This window comes from Sesamum indicum, linkage group LG4 (genome assembly GCF_026168435.1).
Source record: "Sesamum indicum cultivar Baizhima isolate 11 linkage group LG4, ASM2616843v1, whole genome shotgun sequence".
Taxonomy (NCBI): Eukaryota; Viridiplantae; Streptophyta; class Magnoliopsida; order Lamiales; family Pedaliaceae; genus Sesamum; species Sesamum indicum.
The window spans coordinates 17,717,547-17,739,043 of NC_142660.1; the positions used below are offsets into that span (position 1 = coordinate 17,717,547).

A 21,497-nucleotide genomic window follows, 5' to 3' on the forward strand; every position below is an offset into this window, starting at 1 on the left:
AAAAAAAGCCTCAATGTAAATGAACCGCATGATGTGCACATTGCAAAAATCCCACACTTAAAGGACCAAAATTGCAAAATATTAAAATTATAGAACTATTTTGTAATCCTACAAAGATAAAAAATCAAAATGACAAAGTGCCAAAATTACAGGATAAAAAGTCAATTTAAGCCGAAAATTTATTATTGCCTACATTGTAATGATCAAGAATTAAAAGTCTTGTGTGAAGTAGATGGCAGGCTAGCTAGGTTGACTTGAGGTCTTTGTTTGTCGATACCAAGCCCATTGGGAAAATTACACGGAATTTATTTTGTAATGAAAACACTACTTTTTGATGTATATTAGTAAAAAATATTAATTTCTAAAAGTAAAAATGTAATTTTATAGGTATGAGACACACCTTAAGTAAATAGAATCCATCACACCATATAATTTACCATACCACTATAAATACCAAAATACTAATTTTTTAATCCAAGCCACCATTCATTTACAACACCAATTCTCCTTAAAATTACACTTAATTGAAGCCACCACTTTCTGCGTCAAAAAAGGGTGGAGCAAGTGTCGGACCAATAATGTTAGTTCTTTTTAAGTACATGTTTAATTTTTCAAAATGACATATTTGTACAGATAGATTATACGCCACTTAATATTATTGTAATTTTTCCTATATTTCATATAATAAAATCCATGTACTTATGTACTATAACATATAAAATATAAAGTAATTTAAAAAATTCTTAAATTGTTTTCTTTCTTCCCAGCCGTCCCCCCTTCTTCCCCACACCCCCACACCCCCAAGCCTGCCCAACAGCCCATGCCGCGGTCTTGAAACAACCAGCTCCACTCCTCTTCCCCCGAACGACCGCACTGGCCCATCCACCGCCCTCCCCGGTCGCCCACTTCCCCCATCCTTGTAACCCTCCCTTCCCTCACACCTTTCCTCCTCTTACCTCCCATCCTTCCCCCCACACGACTAATGGGCAGCAAAATAGAAGATTTAATGGCCTCTAGCGCCTGACTTTAGTATTTTATTGACGGTGTTAACATTAAAAAGAAATTTGTACACATTCTTTCATCTGTTATATCCTTCAAGAACGACTCTTCCAACTATGTTGTCATACTATTTTGCCAAGGCAAAAATGCAGAAAATGCAAACAGGCAGGCCAGCGCAGCACATACATATGGAACTTGCTAATGTTTACAATATGTTACACACAGAAATACATAAACAAGTCGGGTCAATTACACAGATTACAAAGGCATATGGCGGAAAAACCAGACCTACTCGCACGGTGCAATCATTCTTGTCATCAACAGACAAATCATCCAAAATTGAGACACTATTAGCCTTCCAAAATTTTGCTAAATCAATAAAAAGAAAAGGAAGGAAGGAAAAGAAAAGAAAGAAAAGAATTAATAAAAGCAGCTTATAGGAAGACTGCCTTGCCTGCACCAAGTGCAGCTGATCCATCCACTGTTCTTAACATTTGAACTCGGAAGGTCGATATAACCGAGCAGCTGATATCTCACCAATTGTATCTTCGGTCAATAATGGTCTCCTTGCAGAACACAACATTCATACCTTTCATCATCTTCACTTCTTTCTGTTCTTGTTTCTATTGATTTTCACTATCTTTCGACCTGACTTGTCACCTCCACCACTACCCAACGAGAAGCTGCCACCGGCATTGAATTCTAGGCTACCTGATGCCTGAAATGGAGAAGGGTTCTGTGGAGCAACTTGATTTTGTTGGCCGCCAAACATGAAGGGATTGGCTTGAGATGCAACTGTTGATCCAAATGTGAATCCAGAGGGAGGAGGAGAGACTGATGGTTGACCAAACACAGGAAGAGAAGGTGCAGACGACTGCACAGGATCCTCAGCCATACTGTCTTCTGCATTCATCTGATCATTGTTCCCTGGAGAGACTCCAAACCCACTAATTGGGGAGGTACCAAATACGGGCTGGTTAATAGACAACGACGGAGAAGGTAAGGCTGAAGTAGAAGTAGAGACTGAACCAAATGGAAAACTGGGGCTCGATGAGGCACCGGTGGAATTAAAAACCATGGATGCAGCATTTGCCGGAGCAGCAGATGTGGAGGATGCACCAAAAGAAAACCCAGTGGATGGGGATGGAGAAGTAAATGTGGAACCAAAAATAGAAGACTTTGGACTTTGCCAACTGGAACCAAAGATGTTAGAAGGAGCACCATTGGAGCTAACTGAATTGGTGGCAGAGGAGGAAGCCGAAGAAATCCCACCAAAAGTAAATATACCAGAAGTCCCACTGCTGAAAGAGCTAGTAGTATTAATTCCTGAGGCTGAAGCTGAGGAACTAACGGAATTGAATATTGGGGGAGCAGCACCACTGCCTGATCCAACTGCACCGGCTGAAGAGGAAGAACCCAAACCAAAAGTAAATATGGCAGGACTGACACCACTGCTGGAGCTAACTGCAGTTTCCTTGGAAACAGCAGTTGAACTCGCACCAAATTTAGGTAGACTTGATGCTGGCCCACTGCCAGGGACAACTGTGCTGGTATCTGATGAGGAAGCCGAAGAACTAAATCCAAAAGATTTGTTTGGAACAAATCCTTGAGAATTGGACAATGAAGAAGCAAAAGAACTGCTACTGTTCATATTGAACAATGGTAATGATGCAGATGGAAACGATTGAACAGATGTGGCCTGGGAGACAGATCCAGCACCAGACAATGGAGATTTAATAGCAGTAGCAAAGAGTGAACCCTGAACATTACTACCTGTTGAATAGCTGACAGAAGAACCTAGCCCAAATGTGCTGCTTCCAGGGTTAGATGCTGCAAATGCAGCAATAGTTGGATTTCCGCTGCTTGAGCTGCCAGAACTTGGATCTAACTCAACTTTAGTTCTCGGATCTGCTATTTCAGAAACCTTACCAGCGGATGCTCCCGAAACTGCAGCAGGTTGGTCAACAGAGGCACCAAATCTAAAAGCAGGTGCAGCTGGAGTTGAAGGCTTCACAGCAAATCCAAAACTGCTCCCGCTAGAGGTGGCTGAGGTGCTGGTGTTGGTGTCAGTTTGGACCAATTTTGCAGTGCTGGTCAAAGAAGGAAACACAAGAGCTTCACCTGTGGATGCCTGTTTTGTATCATTAGAAGAAGCTGCAGTGAATAATATTGGAGGACTTGAAACAAGCGGCCCATCTGATACTGCAGAAGGAACAGTGTCAGATTTTCCATTTACACCACCAGCCTTCAGAGGGTTCAGATGATTGCCTTCGTCTAACTCAGGAATTTTTCCATGAGAATCAGTTGATGGGGAAACATCAAACAAGCTGCACATGCAGTTAAAAAAATAAATAGTTGAAGTGAAACAGAGATCATCCCTTGCTAAGCTATCAATCAACAATTCTCTGATAAGAATCTAAAATAGGTCATTCTACCATGCACAAGAGCAGCAGATTGTTTACCAGTCTAGGAGTAGTACTTATCAATATGGTTTCAGATAGTCTTGTTTTGCTCCATATAATGACAGCGGAATACTCATAAAGATGAAAATAAGAAAAAGAAACAAATCAACAAATAAGGAACACAAGAACAGTAATTCCAGAAAAAGTAGCACATTCAAATTTCTTAAGAGTGTAAAAGGAGTTATGCCAAGCGAGGGAAAAAGCCAATTATAATATGTTGGAACTATAAGGCATTCCCTAGATTGATAATTGACCGACAACGGCTAACCTGCTGGAGCTTTCCGCTTTAGATTCTGGCACTTTACTGGAATCAGAAGGCAAGGCTGGAAACTTATCAGCAACCTTAGAGCTAAAGCTGAACAAAGGAGCAAAACTATTTGCTTCCTTGGGTTTGTCAAATGCAGCAACTGGAAGAGGAACAACTGATGACATGGAAGCGGCAGTAGTTTCCTTGGATGATGGGAAGGCAATGACATTATTCCCTTCTCCAATAGTGATAGCACCAGGGCTACTGAGGTTACTTCTTTTGCTTGAGATAAGGCCCGAATGTGAATTCACTTCTTGCTGAATTGTTGGTTTCATTGGTTCTTCAGCAGGAGAAAGCTTGCTGTCCATGAAAGGGACCTTCAACGATCCAGCTTTTTCAGAGAAGAGTCCAGATGCAAACCCATTACTGCGTGCATTATCATCCTGCTCCATTGTATCCTAGAAAAAGACAGCCAAAAACTTCATCAGGTTTGGAAGCTCCGTAAATGGATATATAAAAGTGGAGAACTGCAGTTATTTTGTTATTGTTCCAGAAGTTGGTGTAAGAGGTTTAAGTTAAGGCACATGAATGCGCATTTGAATGATAAATAACAGAACAGCGAATCCAAAATGTAGGAAAAATTCACAGTTTTTTTACTATGGAAAGAGCAACTCTCATTTTGACTATTTCAAGCAGATGCAAATGATAATGATAGTGGAGTAAATACAGCCACATATTTCCACTACATAATTTCTTACAAAACAGAACACTCTACCTCTTGCGCACTCATCCTAAAAGCTCTCATCTTTTGAGGCGGTTGCGATGCACCATTATTCACAACACGATCAGCAGTTCCGGTGCTGGGCCTAGAAGACTTCAAGGACACTGCAGAATCATCGTTCATTACAGATTCTTTAGGGCCATTGTCTTCTACTTTTCCTTGCTTTGGGGAAATAGTATCACGGGCATCAAGTAGAGTAGAATTGGGTCTATCCAGCAACTTATGATCATCAAGGACATCCAGCACCAACTTCGATGAATCCACATCCTCCATTCTCCTAAGAGCCTGTCCAGAAAGCACACTTGGTGCCAATTTTATAGGAGATTTCTCTCTCGCAGCAACTAACTTGGTCTCTGATGATTTTTCCTTTGGGGTTAACTTTTCAAGATGCTGCAATATTCTGACAGCCACCTCATTCGACTTGGAAGGAACATGAGCATAGCTGGTACTTGGGCCACTTCCATTCTCATTTTCTGCAACAGCTTTAGAGAACTTATGCTTTGCCTCGCCAATCAGTTGAAGTTTCTGCTTTGCATGAGAACCAGCTGCCGTTCCAGGAGCCAATAGATTAGATTTCTGTCTGATTCTCCGTATGGGACCAAAAGTGCCAATTTCATCATCTAAGGCTGAACTCCTGCGCTTTAAAGTCTGAAATACAAAATGGGTACTATCATAACAGCTGAAGATAACATATAAAAGAGCAAGAATCTGATCTTAACATATCACAGATCAACCTATACCATTGGCTGTGACTCAAATTTTTCATCATTCTCCGCCAGAGAAAGGGATGATGATGACATTGACGGTCCAGCAAACCCATTACTGTTCAATCTACTTCCCTGATTAACCAAGAGATAAAGAAAAATGAATCGAGAAGAAGAAAAGACATTGACTGTTAGATAGATGTAAATAACATCAATAAACCTTGAGTATAGAAGTTGGGTGAACTCTTGAATATGGAGTGCGCGCCATGTTGTAAATAGCCGATCTGCCTCGAGATCTTGGGGTTATAAATCCATTTTCTGGAGCAGCAGGGCTGACAGAAGTCTTCTTAGTCAATGACATGAGAGATGATTTTGAGGCAAACGGTCCACTACTAAGCAACCCTATCTCATCCCTACCAACTGGACGGCGACTTCCTAGCATTGATGGTGAGACTTTTGACGGCCTACTTCCCATATAAGCTTTAGCGAGTTCAGCAGGAGAAGCAATATCGTCATCAAGGACCTGGAGATAGTTTCAGCAATATCAGCTTATGCTGCCTTAAAACAATTGTTATCAGCAGTATCAGCTTACACTGTGTCAGAACAATGAAGATACTACAAGACAACAATTGACCAGCAATACCACACAAGTAAGATAGTGCAACTGTTAGACATGGGGAGTTAACATCATAGGGTTTATCTTACTTTTGAATTGAGAATAGGAGTTGACATCACAGCAGAAGATCTAATCCCCTCACTTCTGTTTGTTTCCAAGGGTTCACTTGCAAATGGTTGAAGCCTTCCAAAATCTGAAGCAGTCTCTTCGTTCTTTTGGCCATCATCCGGAACAGACATGTCTACAGCTCTTGATTGCAGTAGCTCCGTCAGATGGACAATTTCAGACCTTCACCATCCAATGTCCCATTAGATAAATCAGTTTAAAAGAAAAGCAGACTAAAAGAAAGTAGAGGAAAAGCTGAGCAGGTATGTCAGTTAATAGTTAATACTGGAAAAATGAAACCCAGAGTTACATTACCACGCACGAAACCGGAACTTTTCCTACAAATGAAGTTATTACTCTGTATATAAAGTTAAAGTGGAATAATCAGCAACACTAAAGAACCATTAGAACATACATCTGATATCAAAATTATAATATTATACTGTGATCTAGTAATACTCTTAAATAAGTTGCGCAAAAAGCCATTGCACCACACCACCCTACAAACATCTTAGAACAAACTTTGGCCATGTCAAACATCTGCAAACGCATGACATAAAAGAATACAGACACCAGCAAGAGAATATTAGCAATTGGTCAATGACAGCAATACACATGCGGTTGATTTTTACAGAAATTCTTTAAGGCTTAGGATAAGGAAATTAGGTAAACAATAAAGTATTTACTAGACAAAGAACTTTCATACAAATGCCAAGAACCAAAGTGTAAGAACTAGCCAAACAAGCCACCATTAATTCGAAATCAAAGGTCGGAGAGAGTAATCTGAAAGCATCAGACCCTCACAATATGGTTTTAAAATATTACCTGGTGAAGGTCTTTTGCTTCAACAACTGTTCAAGCTCAGAGACCCTACTGCTGCTAGAACTATTAATTTGCTGATTGCACTCACGGCCTGCAGGCTCTTGTTCACTGTCCTGATTCTTCAACCATTAAATAAGAAAAAAGATATTCAGTCTTGGTAAAATTTAGGCAATAATATGCATTTTCATATTAGAAAGAAGATGATAGTACAAAAGATATATATTATGGAAAGCAGGATATCCACAAGGTACCAACTACTAGTCCAGTGTATGAGGTGCAGACCTTATATAAGAGTCCAACCTCACAAGCCTAGCAACAAAGTGGTTTTTTCAGAGATATAACACTTCATCATTTCTTGGGAGTCAAACTGAAAGCATGTTAATTTTGGAACTTCAGTGACCTAGACATCTAACAAACTGCATCCGTTAAATATACACCGGATACTGAATGCTTAATCAACACCTTGAAGCCAAGTTGCTTAGATAGCCAATTCATAGTTTAGGCTACTGCATGTAAAAAGCCTGTCGATTTACTATATATCCACCTCCGATAACATCCTCCTGGAGGAGCGGCTATATAGGGAAAGAAGGATCCATATTATCTAAAACTACTCATGAAAGTCTACGTGAAATTAGTCAAAAAGCAATCAGAAGTCGCCTGATTATATCATACATACACATCCAAAACTACTCCTGAATTACACTAGATAGCCTCTACATGAAGGTAGTCCAAAAGCAATTAGACATGGCTTGATTACACACACACACACACGCACGCAGATACATGATGAAATAAAGTAAACATCCGTGGAAGATAACTGCAAGCATATCCAATGCAGACTAAGGTCTGCGATTTTAGGAAAAGCACGGACAAGAAACTCCAAAAGCAATATGATGGCTTTCCCAGCAGCTCTCAGTCAATAAAGCTATCTCATGTATTAGATATTTCATATATTAAAGCAATTTGTGTCTGTACTTTTAACATTAGTTCCAGCACAAAACCACACCACCACATCCCCAACCCCAAAACAAAGAAAACCCAACAAGAATAGAAGTTATTACTTCAAACATATTCAAAAATTAGACAATATACTATGATAGTAGATCACCAGCATGACAATTAGTATACTAATTGATAATGGAAACCTAGCTCCCCTCATCCCATTTAAGAGAGTAGCTTATCTACTACAACCGACTTTCATGCAATTCTAGGCTTCAGACATAGACATGCTTACTGGTTATACATGCTATTATGTTTATGTCTCAGATCACTAAGTTAGACGTGAAATGCAGACACTTAAATACTTCTCCTCAAGTTGCACGACCTCAATATCACCCATGATTGCCAGTCCAAGTACAGTAATATCTTAACCATGAAATACAAGAAATTCATGTAAAGAGATATCAGTATTAATGTCAAATGGCATCACATAAAAATCAGAGAAACCATTCTGTTCCTAAATCAAGTGCAGTTAAGTGATTGACTATTACAAACAACCCAGGCCAACCCCACCTCAACCATAGTTGTAAATTGCGCGCCATGGCACACAGGCACGCATTCCTTTTGGGCTGGGGCTTACAAAAGACTGGGCGAGGCCCAGTTTTTTTGAAACACTGGGCTTCGCCAGTGTAAATAAAGGCTGGGAACAGTGGAAAGCCCAGCCTTTATTTAAGCTGATTTATAAAAAAAAAAGTTAAATCAAAATATGTGTAAAAAAACGTAAAGAAGAATCAGTAATTAGGGTTTTTTTAGCAAAGAAGAAACAGCAACAACATAAAGAAAAAGAGAGACGAGTCAGACCACAGCAGCGGGCCTCACCAGTCACCACCAAGCGCTTTTTTAGCAAAGAAGAAACAGCAACAAAGTAACGAAAAAGAGAGCTAGTCAGACCACAGCAGCGGCTCGGCGGTGGCTCACCAGTCACCACCAAGCGCGGGCGACAACAGCGGCAGCAGCGGACAGAAAGTCTTTTTTAAATAACCTCATATGTTTTTCCCTTTCTTGTGTTATTTTATTTTACAAATTAAACCTATGTTTAAATTTTATTTACTCTTTCTTGGTTTGTTTTATTTACAACTTAGAACTTGTTTTTTTTCCTTATTTTTTCAGATTAATACAGCTATTTCTAGCTAGAATTCTAGAAATAATGTCTACCAAGTCAAATATATTTTTCTAGAAATTTTCTAGTCTTTATATTTACTGATTTGTGCATTGTTGATGTGAATATATATATTCATGTATGAAATATATAATTTATTTCTGTATACGTGCGCCGTACTGTAAAAATGCGCACGCTGCGCGATACGCCACGTCTCTAAGGGACCCTTGCGCCATAGCGCGCCCGTGCGCTATTAACAACTGTGACCTCAACTTAAAGAAAAAGGGAAAGAAGAGGAAATATGTAAAAGAAATACCTACAATGGCTCAATTGTTTCTATCCACTATTTTCTCAGTATCTATGTTTAACGAGGCAGCACCCAGACATGCACAGTCACTATATCCAGCCCAAGATACTCTTCGATCACATAAAATATGACTATAAAAATCAATCGTTCTACAGATAGAAATGAAGATCTATAATGCATCTGCAAACGTAGTACTTAGAGGAGGAAACAACACAGCACATCACAACAATACACAATAATTCCAGTGTCCAATAAGTGATTGATAGAAACCCAACCTCTCAAGTCTCAACAGTCCCTTCAACTAAACAAAACTCAAAAATAACCAGCAAGAGTGCACTGTCAACAAAGCTATGCACTCAAACACTCATTCCCATATTAGTCAATGGCGCGCTAAGGCACGCGCCATGGCACGAGAGGCGCAGCCCTCGGGCCATACGGCGCCCATGGAAAGCCTGGGCACCATTTCGGACTGCCCAGGCGCGCGCCAGGTGCTCCATGGAGAAATCGGCCTGGGTTTTGGCTGGGCTGCCCAGGCCCATGAGTTAAGACAATAAATTAGGTTAATTAACCCTAATTATAAAAGGAATTTAGGGTTTATAAAAGGAATTTTAGCAAATTAAGAAGTATGCATGCATGGGTAACTTTCACTCTTGAGTCTTATTTATTCAGTTCTCTCTTCTTCCTCTTTCAACGCATTTCCTTCTCAATTCTTCTCTTTTTCTTTCTTCCATAGTATCTGCCACTGCTGTTCACTGGTATGACTTTTTTTTAAATTTATGAAGTGTAAATTTTTGGTCTAATTATGCTGATTGAATCTTTGAAATTGATGTGATTTTATTAATCTTTGAGTGTTTTAGTTGTTATGTTAGTGTTTTCTTTTTGGGATGATTAATTACAATATTTTATTGTATGTTTATGTCTATATTTATTGTAGATTGATAGAATACATTGCCACTATTTATATTTATACATTAATCTAATCAAAATAATACTAATTATATAAGTATATAGATTATTTCTTATATTTGCACCATCCTTCGAAAAGGCGCGCGCCGCGCAGTGCGCCATAGCTCCAGGAGCCCTTGGCGCCATTGTGCGCCATGCGCCACTGACTACTATGCTCATTCCCCAGTTACAAACCCAAATTTCTAGAATGCGTTGTTCAAGCATATATAACTATCACCTCCGGAGTTTCAATAAATTGAACAGACATCTATAGATACTCCCCATAAGACAGCAGAGTCACATAAATGGAACTCCAAGCACCCCAAAAGATAAAGAATTTAACAAATAAAATCTCTTATGATTTCTTTACACAAGTAGCATTTGTCTAGAAGCTGGGATATTGTAAAAGTTCTATATAAACAAGTGGTGTAAAACCCAGAGGAAATGATACCTCTTTTTCATATTCATGCCCTAAGTATTCCTTAAATTTTATTATTTATATAGACTAACTAACAGTATATGGATATTCTCATCTAAAGGGAACTACACAACATCACACAAGTCTCAACCTACATATAGGCTTGCAGCAACACATCAATTCAAAGAAATGGAAATAGAAACGAAATATCAATAGAAGATAATCTGAAAAAACAAAAAAAATGCATATAACTAAACTCACATCAACAATTGTCCGTTGAACTGCACCACTCACATCATCGTTCACCTCTGTTCACATCAGAAGATACATGTCAACAAATAACATAAGATACTTCAAGTACGTCCCATGATCAGGGACATTGTGAGCTTTCCAGCCTCTAAACACCCAGTGGTCGCATTAACAAATGCTACAATAGCAATGATGGAAACTACAAATGCTACAATAGCAATGATGGAAACTACAAATGCTAACTGACATACTAAGTCTACGAATTTAGTCTATAAAGACCAAAAGCACACAAACACAATGATGCAAAGCTCATCCTTAAAGCACAAATCTACATTTACGCTTCATAGCCAATTACATCCAAGAATGCATTTACTAATTACTAGAAAAATAAATGAACAAGTAAAACCAGATGACAGCAATTATTCTTTAATTTTTGTTTCAAAAACAATCTGTGCAGAAAAGAAAATGTACATCTATTCCCAATAAAACAGTTGACAACATAGATATAAAACTACACTACACAAATTAATGCCACATTTGCCAAATAAACAAAATCATTCCCCTAATGTCATGTCTGGTTCACAAGCTACCCAAATCAAAACAAAAATCCCGTGTAAAAAATCAAATATTCTGAAGAAAAATGTGCAGAAAAGATGAAAAGTAAATTTGTGACTCAAACGAAAACGCAAAACTCAACGGCCTTAACTAATCAAACGAAAAGAATAATAACTAGAACCCTTTTTCCAAATTGTAAAACAACATAAAACCTGGTGGCTGAGGCGGCGGCGGTGCTGGGAGACGCTTGCGGAAAACGGAGGCGAAGAAGCGTTCCGCCCCGTAAGATATGAGCTTCGAGGCGGGGTCCACCACCAGCTTCGTTAACCAGCTGCTAGTGTTGTTGTTTCCTCGTAGGGCAGTGGGGGGTCGGTCGTATGGCGTCGTCTGTCTGCGGAAGGGCTTCTTCCGGAACTTTCCTCCCGCTCCTCCACCACCGTATGAAGAGGAGCTGGTGTTGCCGGTGGCTCCACCTTGTTCCGCCGTCGCCATTTGTTCGATTCTGAAAGTTCGCGTCGAAGACAGAGGGGGAGAGAGAGAGAGAGAGAGAGAGGGATGACCAATATTAGGGTTTTATTTTGGTTAGGGGACACAGAAAGCGATGCTCCTTAATTTAAAAATAATAAATAAAAATAAAAATAGCACCGAAATCCGATTCATACTATAATTCAATATCGTTTTATTTTAAAAAATAAAATACATTTACTCGATTTTATGCGGTGTACCAAACTCGATTTGCCAATTTCAAACTTCCAAATCCACATCTACCTTCACAACTCGGGTTTAATGAAATTTATCGCACGTGATATTATAAATAAATTAATTATTTTTTATAAAAGAAGAATAATTTATGAAGATTAAATATTTTATTTTAAAAATAAATAATTATATTTTTCTCTTCTAAAACTTGGTGTAATTACACATAAATTCTTCATAATTCGGAAAATTTCATTTAGTACCCTTGAAATTTGATTTCATCTAACAAATAAGTTTCTCCATTAGTCAAATTTCGAATAAAACTAAATTTGATAAATAAGTTTTAAAAAAAAGAAGGAATTAGATCATTTTGTAAATATCTAGAAAAGTGGAGTTATTTAGAACCAAATATTTTCATATCTAGAGACAAATGTATAAAATCACATACAATTCCCCTCAAGTGGGCTTGGTGGAATAATAAATCCCAGTAAACCTGATAGGATTGGAATAATCTTTTTACCATTCTCTATCTCAAGCCCAAATGACTAAACTAAATGTAACTAAACAAAGGATTGAGCTGAATATCTCAAGATATCCAGTCCAATCCTCACGAGTAAACAATGCCCACATGATTTATTATACAGCATCACGGATGAGATTCAATTCGGAAGGGGAGTAAAAGAGTTAAACTCCTCGCGACAAGTATGATTGTAAGGGTTCGATCTTGTTTATCGGTAAGAGTTCACCTTAAATTCAAACTTACTTACCACTAGACCAACAACTTATTGATTAGATGATATTTAATTTTTCTTCTGAAAGCGTATAAAACGCTATTTGTTGAAAGAGTTGTATAAGCTCTCAAAGATTGAGTTTTTGGACCTCTACTCTAAAAGCGTATTGGGAGGTTATATTAGAAACTTTGTATCAAATTGCACACCACCCCTTCAAAAATTGAGTTTTTGGACCCCTAAAAAACACAAAAAAGAAAAAGAAATGTTATGCCTGTGAAAAATTAACATTTGTTGCTAATTGCCCAAAAAGGACAATTATGTCCTTTATGTCCTAAATTTTGATTTGTAGGTTACTACAACATTGCAATTATTTAAATTAATATATATATTTTATAATTTATGTAAGCAGAACCCACATTGAACACAATTAAGAAATTTTAATTTGGTGGACTGGATTGGAACCATGAATTTCAACCTACATTGCCAACCAAAAATTCTAACTCAGATCGAACCTCAATCAATTATATCATGTAATTACTGTACAATTAAGGGAAAGTGATTAATCACATAAGAAGCATATTACACTTACCCAATGATTGATTTAGTTCGAACAAACCTGATTTGAGTAATAATTTTTCCAATCCACCCCTACACATGATATTACAACTCAACTATAATTTCAAGAACTTACAAGTTGGTAAGTCATGATCTTGCTTTACTACAAGCAAACTCTGCCTTGCTCTCCGCAACATAACCTGTTCATCAATACATTCATCTTCCCTCACATTTATCAACCTTTGAGCCCGAAAAAATTAATCAAAACAACAGGGAAATCACATTTAAAAGCACCAAAAACTCGAATAGTGCCTCTGAAAACTTGCATTGTCTTAGATTTGTAGTATAGAAAATAACTTAAGCTTGGGAAAACGTCGCAACGTAAGTTAAGAGAGGGTTCAGCCAAATTTCCGAAGTTCAAGCACAGACCAAGAACCATCGCCTACGTTCTTTACTCTACAACTCTTAACAGCGGATATTTTCTTTTGATCCAAAGAGAAAAAGGAATAGGAAAGAATGAAAGAAAAACATCTCTTTGAAGCTCAGGTCAGTTTTAGCGCCTCTCTAAAATTTATGCTGAAGCTGTTCTCCATACCTCTTTTACCACCACCGGCAGCGGGATTGCCCTTTTGCATCATGGTCACAAACTCGTTATAATCGATACGTCCATCCTGCATGGAATATAGGTCGGTTGTAAACCCACTAATGGATAAATATGAATCAAGATCTAACAATGGTAGAATTCTTTATTTGATCCTCATCAGACATTAGCATCCGAAAAGTTATTGCATTGAAATAGAGCAAAAGGATGAACTCACATTGTCCTGGTCAACTTCTCGGATCATTTCTTCAAGGCGGGTATCATCGAAGCCAAACTCCACACAAGCCTGTTGAAGCTCATCGGGGGTGATATAGCCACTTCCATCTTTATCAAAGTATGAGAAAGCAGTAAATAGATGATCCTCTCTCTCGATTTTGTTGAGATGCAATGTCGCTGCTATAAACTCTCCATAATCAATTGTTCCGCTGTTATCAACATCGGCCTGTCGTTCAGGAAAGTCAAGTGACAATTCATGAATCTAACTTTTCCTTGTGCTAAACTGCTGATGAGTTCTAAGACACACGATTCTGAACAACCAATAACAGATTTCATCAGAAGCAAATAAGCAGCTAAGTCTGCTCCAGTATTTTAGCCTCAGTTCGTTGTTTTGATAGTAATTGTTGTTAAAAATCGGTAATTCATTAGAATATTGACTTAAAACTTAATAAAGTTGGGAGTATTGCATAAAACCTTTGCTATAAGACAGTTAGACAATATGCTATGATTTCAACAGACAGAAACCAAGTGAACGAATAAAATGTTCTTCACACTAAAGATTTTGGGATTCGAAAATTACTGCTTGCATTAGATCATAAATCTCGGACTCCATTAAGTTGGCGCCAACTCTTTTCAGTCCAGCTTTGAGTTCTTCGAAAGTGATTTGACCACTATTATCTGTGTCTATCATCTTGAACATTTCTTTTAGCCCAGCAATTTCATCTTCAGATAGAGACTCTGCAATTACCTGCAGCAAAGGTGTTTTTCATCAAACAGAAACCAAGAAGTACAAGTTTAACCTCAATATCTATTAGATACGGTAATTTTATCATCACTTTCTCGGATACAAAAAGCTCCTAAATAGAAATGTAAAATCTTGGGACTTACTCTAAGAGCCATTTTCTTGAGTCTGTTCATTGCAGAAAAATGTTTCATGCGACTAAGAACTGCAGAATCAAGAGGTTTGTCAGGTGCCACGCCATCAACTTGAACCCAAGGGTGGCCTGTAGACAATTCAAGGTTCATATGAGCAGAGAAGTCTGAATAACTTCCAATCCACACGCTCACACACTTACTGAATCATCACCTGCTCTTTTTTTAGTGGACACGCCTAAACCTAAGTTTTTTTTTTTTTTTGGCACCTCAACCTTAAGCAGTACCCATGTATTGTTCTAAACAAAAAAGTTTCTCGTTTTTCCCCGATAAACAGGACAAGATCAATGAGTCAAAACAACCCACAACACATTTAAGGCGGCAGCAGATTTCTATATTCGTTCAACCATAATCTGCCTTGACGGAATCTTGTCATAAGTGACAATAAGAGTTTATTTCACCAACATTCAGGGTATTCATGCAAATACAGTAAATATGACTAGTTACAAAAACTTCAAGGAGTAACGAATGAATCATAATCTCTAAAGATTGATTAAAGAAAAAGTCAAGGAAACTAAAGTTGATTTAGCGTGCCTCAGGCATGCTTCATTAAGATCAAAACATGAGTTTTTTTTCCTATCGTTGGCATGCTAACATTTGTTTCGAGTGTTTATAAGAATTTAAGTTTGTGCCCCGAGAAATTGGAATATCAATTCAAATCCCTGGATCGAAGCATATATTGTATATTTTCTTAAATTTCTTAACATATGTTGAAATATTAACTCAATTGTCTCCAAGTAGTGACCTGCCACATTTAGTGTTTTCATTTGATTGAGTTGAGCAAGTATATCATAGTTGCAGTCAGGGATCAAAACCGTTACAAGTAAGTTCCATGCAGGCCTTCAATAGCTACATATATTCCACGAAAAATACTTACACAGGACTTCATGGGCAGTTAAACGCCGTTTGGGGTCTCGAACGAGCATTTTTCTTACCAAATCTTTTGCATCTTCAGATATACTAGGCCAAGGGTCCGATGTGAAGTCAAGATCACCATGCAGGACTTGCTCAAATATTCCTTGCTCGGATTCTGATATCATGAAAAAAAAGAAATACCAAAAATGCTTATATAACTACCTATTTTCTGCTTTCATGCAAGGTTTACAAGATATATCTAAATTTTGATGACTTAAGAGTTTGCTAGATCTCACCCGCCCAGAACGGAGGAACTCCACTGAGCAAAATGTAGACAATCACTCCAGCACTCCAGACATCAGCTTCAGGACCATAGCGCTTTCGAAGAACTTCTGGTGCAACATAATACGGACTGCCTACCACGTCGTTGAACTTTTCGCCTGAAAATAGAAAAGAATCATCTCCTCCGTGATGGACTGAACAAAGGTAAATGACCTAAAAATTTTGGCACAAGGAGATAAAACCAGAATTCTTTAAGAAGTCTTCACAGCTTCTTATTTGAAGTAGCTGAAGTCAAAGTATTTGCACACACTGAATGTATCTTTATGAACACTGTATTTGTACATTAATCTGAAACCAGATATTCACAACTAATCAGGACAACCAGTCAGATAGAAATTGCATACAATACAAGTGATACGGATTTTTGTCAAAAGAGTACAAAGAAACTCACTGTTCTCACCACAGCTTTAGACGTCATGTTTATGTTGATGCAATTGCACTTGTTTGAGTCAACATGTGCATATTGTTTTCGTTAATGTTCATAAGCCTGACCAGTTGAGCTGCGTTTAAAGGAAGGCCCTAAATTTAAGGTTTGGCAATCTAATGACTTTTACCATAACTGTCATTCGACACTAGAATCATAAAAACTTCTTATATCTGAAATGGAACTCCCAATTAATGAGCAAACCTAGTAGCATGTCTGGAAAGTTCCATGATCCATCGATTGCGCGTGGTGCATTACTTCATTGCAGCATATGAACACGTCTTTCTTATAAGCTTGAAACCATTAGTTATTGAGGTTCTAAAGTAGTAGCGCCAAGGTCCGAAATGTGGACCCGTCGAAAAAAGAGAACGTGTTACTTTGTCTTTGTTTTAGCATTAAAATTCTAGGACATTGATACACTTCAAAGGTAATGGATGAATTAGGTGAATATGATAAGAGTCATCTAGACAAACTACAGTCAGTGCAAAGATTCATCAGATCATAAGAGCTTTAGTCGATCAACCGCAGATAGCAATCAGCAACATTTTTTGTAAACAGACAGTAGTATGTGCAAGCTCGAAACAGGGAGAAATGAGGCAACAAACATATGATGACCATAGTATACTAAATCACTAAAACACTTATAGTAGCTTTAACATCAATCAGAATACCTGAAATTGCTAAATTTACTGTCAGGCCATTTGAAATCAGCATATCATTCGCTAGGATGCAGTCCTAATATGAACGTATGAGATACATGACAAATTTGTGGTAGAATTAAAGGCATTACACACACATAACAAACTTAATTTAGGTGATTATCCCACAGTTTACACCATAACTGTCGCAAGGAGGGGCGTGCATATCTACTACCTCATAATGACGCTAAAACATTTCATGTTAAAAGTTTCATTAAAGGGACTTGATACGGAACAACTAAGTTTTTATGACGAGATTTTCCATAAATTCATAGAAAAAAAACTTAACAGTATCAACACCTTTAGGTCTCAATTAACAGTATCATTAATTACTAATTAACAAAAACAAAGAGAACTCCAACAAGAAGCAATTTCAACAATCCAAATAATATCATACAGCTTGCTAAACAAATAATAATTCCCAAGTTATAGCTGCACACAAAAGATCCATAAATCCTTCTAATGGGATTTCAACAATATTATAATACTAACACTTCCAAATATGGATCCAGCATTAACGCCACTGATATTAAATGGGAAAATACAAGCTTATTTCCAAAGTCTAGATGCTTCCCAGCAAAAAAGCACTTATGATAATTCAATATTGATGGAAAAAGGCAGAAGGTTAAAAGTTAACAAAAAAAACTTTATCTTTGCTCGTTTTCTTTAATTGGAGAATACCATCTCCAAGGCCTATCGTCAGCTTCACAAAAATAATCAATAAGTTCAGCTGCTTATAAATGAAAAGGCTAGAGCAAGCAAAACACTGTCATTTTCATTTTTGCATATTGACTATTATGCTCATGTGACACTACGGACTAACTAGCAAAGCTCCGGTAGAGCATGAATGGGGAACGTCTTTACTCCTAGATAACATAACTTAAATACATACCTGGCTTGAAGAATATTGACAATCCAAAATCAATTGTTTTAAGAAGTGAATCCTCCTTTTGATCAACAAGTAGGAAATTCTCTGGCTTAAGGTCACGATGCATGACACCCAAAGAATGACAAGCTTCCACCACTCCAACGATAGTCCTGGTAAGCTCAGCTGCCTTCCTTTCAGTATAATGCCCACGTTGTATTATCCGGTCAAAAAGCTCACCCCCTGCACACAACTCCATGACAAGATGAACTGCAACAGCATCCTCATAAGCACCTTTAATGGATATAACATTAGGATGCCCAGCAAGATGGTGCATTATCTGAATCTCCCTTCTAACATCCTCAACATCTTCATCAGTTAGCAACTTTCTCTTAGCAATTGACTTGCAAGCATACTGAATCCCAGTTGCCTTCTCCACACACAGGAATGTAGTTCCAAACTGCCCTTGTCCTAATTTCTTTCCAATACTGAAAAACTCCTTCAAATTCCCAGTTTTCCTTTGTAACACAGAATCAGTCCTGAGCCCTGCACTCGTATTCCTCTTCATAGGCTTCTTATTATTTGATGGTTGCTCTTGTTTCGGTTCGGGCTTAGGCATTGTCAATTGTTCTGGTGGTGTACTTTGGACAGACACTGTTGACTCAAGTTCAACTGGAGTCTCATTCTTGGCATTCTCTCCATTGACAGAAGCAGCAGTATTATCCGGGACAGGGGATCGCCACATAGCCGCAGAAACGGATTGAAAAATTCCATTTTTGGATATGCCTGGTCCAACACAAGTATTCCCCATCTCCACTAGAATAAACTCAATCAACTCCTTGCTCAAATTCTCTGTATTTCCACAAATAAAATACCAAGCTAAAGTGAAATTAAGATCTATCTTAAGATCAAATTTAAAACAACTTAGATTTTTTTTTCCTTTTCACTTCAAATTGCCAAAAACATACTGGCTACAAACCCATCCAATTAAAGATAGATATGAGTTCAGAATAATCAGTTTAATTGTCACTGATCTTGACTCAGCTAATGGAGGGCAGCATACACATTCAAACAATAACATTTATCTAAAGTTTTCAAGCACAGTCCAGCAATCCAAAACGGAAAAGAAAAACAAAAACAAGATTGGAAGAACATCAAACCTAGAACAAGTCAAAGGAGCCCACTTTCTGAAGTCTGCTAAAGAGAACAAAGAAATAATGACCAAGGAGAAAGGCCCATCAAGAAAGTTGCTTCATTTTTCTTCAGACCGAAAAAATCAATTAAAATCGAGGGAAAGGTCAAAGCATATCAAGAGGCTGCTAGAATACAAAGAAGAACAACTTGAGATCTTGATGAGAACCAGGTTTCATCCAGTCCCCACTATGGCTTATGAGAAGTGATCTATTTCCTTAATGGGCGTCGATTTTTTTAGTAGAAAATTCAAGTGAATTTACGTTCGTGTATGTATCTATCTGTATTGGAGTAGCTGTGCTGCACAGACGGGTGCATATAGACAGGCTCGCACAAGAAACGCGTTTTACTAAAATTTATATCTCTTTGGACAGTTCTTCTCAACTGGGTTTGTGTCCTAACGTCAACTTAGTTCAACCTCTGCCGGACGTAACAAATTCGGAATGGGTTGAGTATAGGGTCCTTCCCAATTCGGTGAACCAATCTAATCGAATTAATCGAAATCGAAATCGAACCAAAATATTGGGTTCGGTATTCATTTTTTTTTTTTTTTTTGAGAAAATTTTGATTTTCAATTTTTAGGATAGGTTTATTGGACTATATCGAACACTGAAAATTTATTTTATATTTATTTTTTTACATAATTATTATTTAAATATTAATTATTTTTACACTTCTTTTTTTATTATTATTTTACTACATTTGAAAAAAATTAAAATATAAAAAGTGTCATTACAAAAACATTAATGAATTCATCTTTAAGTAAAAAGTGGAAAATTTAGAATAAGATTACATGTTTCAACCTGGTGACTTTTTCTTTTGTTTGAAAAGATACTTTTCTCTTAATTCTCGATGTTACCTATTTCATAACTAATTAAATTAATCACGAATAGAAATAACAAGACTTACATATATTACACAAATGCCCAGAAATAATAAGTACATTATACCTCAATAGTAGGTATCACTTGGGGGCCCGTACAAGTACTACTGTTATGCCCTCATCCATTGCATTTTTTATACTAATTAAATTTGATTTCTTCACAATAGCTATTTCCCCTAGTTATTTTGTTATACTCTGCTTTGATCTTTCAGGTAACCTCTTACTCACATGAGGCTTTAAGTTTGTAGGATTTATATCTACATCTTAGGGCCAAAATGAAAGTTTGGGAATAGGATGAATAATATGACTGTATGCTCCCATATATCTTTCCTTCCTAAACATATTGTTAGCGAAATTCTCCAATTTATCTCGTCTATATGTTATGCCAAGTGTAACATATCTACAAAGAATTCCTCTGATATCCCAAACCATATTGTCTGTCACATGTTCGACGTGCCAAGTTCACCACATAATCCACACTACCATCCTGGACTTCAAACTCAAACTGACTAGCCATAAGTAGTTTGCAATTCCTTGACTCGTCCCTCGTGTCATCGAGCACTTTCACAACATTTGGAAGAGTAGAGTTGGACCACTTCAAAGCTTTTTCTCTCTGGTTCTGGAGGTGACTCATTAATTTGACCCTCAAGCCATCAAGCAAATTCTGCACTGGCTTACCTAGGAGCTCACCTACCAAGTGGTTGAAAGACTCACTGATGTTGTTGGATACATGATCATTTTTTAGCATCAGATCAAATGTATATCTAGACCATTGCTCAGTCGAAATCTTCAAAAGCCAATCATATGCATCAGGCTTTAACTCTTTCATTTCGTACATTTCAAAATTGAACCCAATTGCATTATATGATCTTGTAGCCTGTCAAAAATATAGTGCAGCTCCAGCAAACAAAGGCCTGAAGTTGGCATATGTATACCTCGCACATCTTCTATGAAATATGCTTCCAGATGCTATAATTTACATAGGCTAAAAATTAGTGAAAAACTATCAGATGAATCAACCTATTGGAGTCGTAATATATGCCCAAAAAAAAGAGTAGAACAAAAGCTCATTGATGTTAACTTAATCCTCTAAACATACTACTACAATCCACAAAAAACCTTTATTCAAAACGTACATCTAGTGCCCCCAAAATTGGTATATGTGGTGCTAGTTGCCCTAAAACTTCTGCTTGATTTAT

At 37.5% G+C, this 21,497-nt stretch overlaps 2 protein-coding genes across 2 annotated transcripts; both read right to left on the reverse strand.

Moving 5' to 3' along the window:
- Nucleotides 1-1,182: 1,182 nt before the first annotated feature.
- On the reverse strand, nt 1,183-11,890 carry NUP1 (nuclear pore complex protein). Its single transcript, XM_011078575.3, has 9 exons — nt 11,521-11,890; nt 10,766-10,812; nt 6,740-6,855; nt 5,899-6,097; nt 5,414-5,716; nt 5,230-5,328; nt 4,484-5,137; nt 3,730-4,166; nt 1,183-3,326 (listed from the first exon to the last, which is right to left on the reverse strand). Exons 1-9 carry the CDS (start codon nt 11,798-11,800, stop codon nt 1,601-1,603), a joined length of 3,861 nt encoding a protein of 1,286 aa, XP_011076877.2. The 5' UTR covers nt 11,801-11,890; the 3' UTR covers nt 1,183-1,600.
- Nucleotides 11,891-13,599: 1,709 nt separating this feature from the next.
- LOC105161023 (calcium-dependent protein kinase 1) lies at nt 13,600-19,743 on the reverse strand. Its single transcript, XM_011078576.3, has 8 exons — nt 19,385-19,743; nt 18,252-19,076; nt 16,192-16,335; nt 15,918-16,070; nt 14,996-15,111; nt 14,688-14,855; nt 14,109-14,333; nt 13,600-13,961 (listed from the first exon to the last, which is right to left on the reverse strand). The coding sequence occupies exons 2-8, from the start codon at nt 19,033-19,035 to the stop codon at nt 13,833-13,835; spliced, it is 1,719 nt and encodes a 572-aa protein (XP_011076878.1). The 5' UTR covers nt 19,036-19,076; nt 19,385-19,743; the 3' UTR covers nt 13,600-13,832.
- Nucleotides 19,744-21,497: the final 1,754 nt, after the last annotated feature.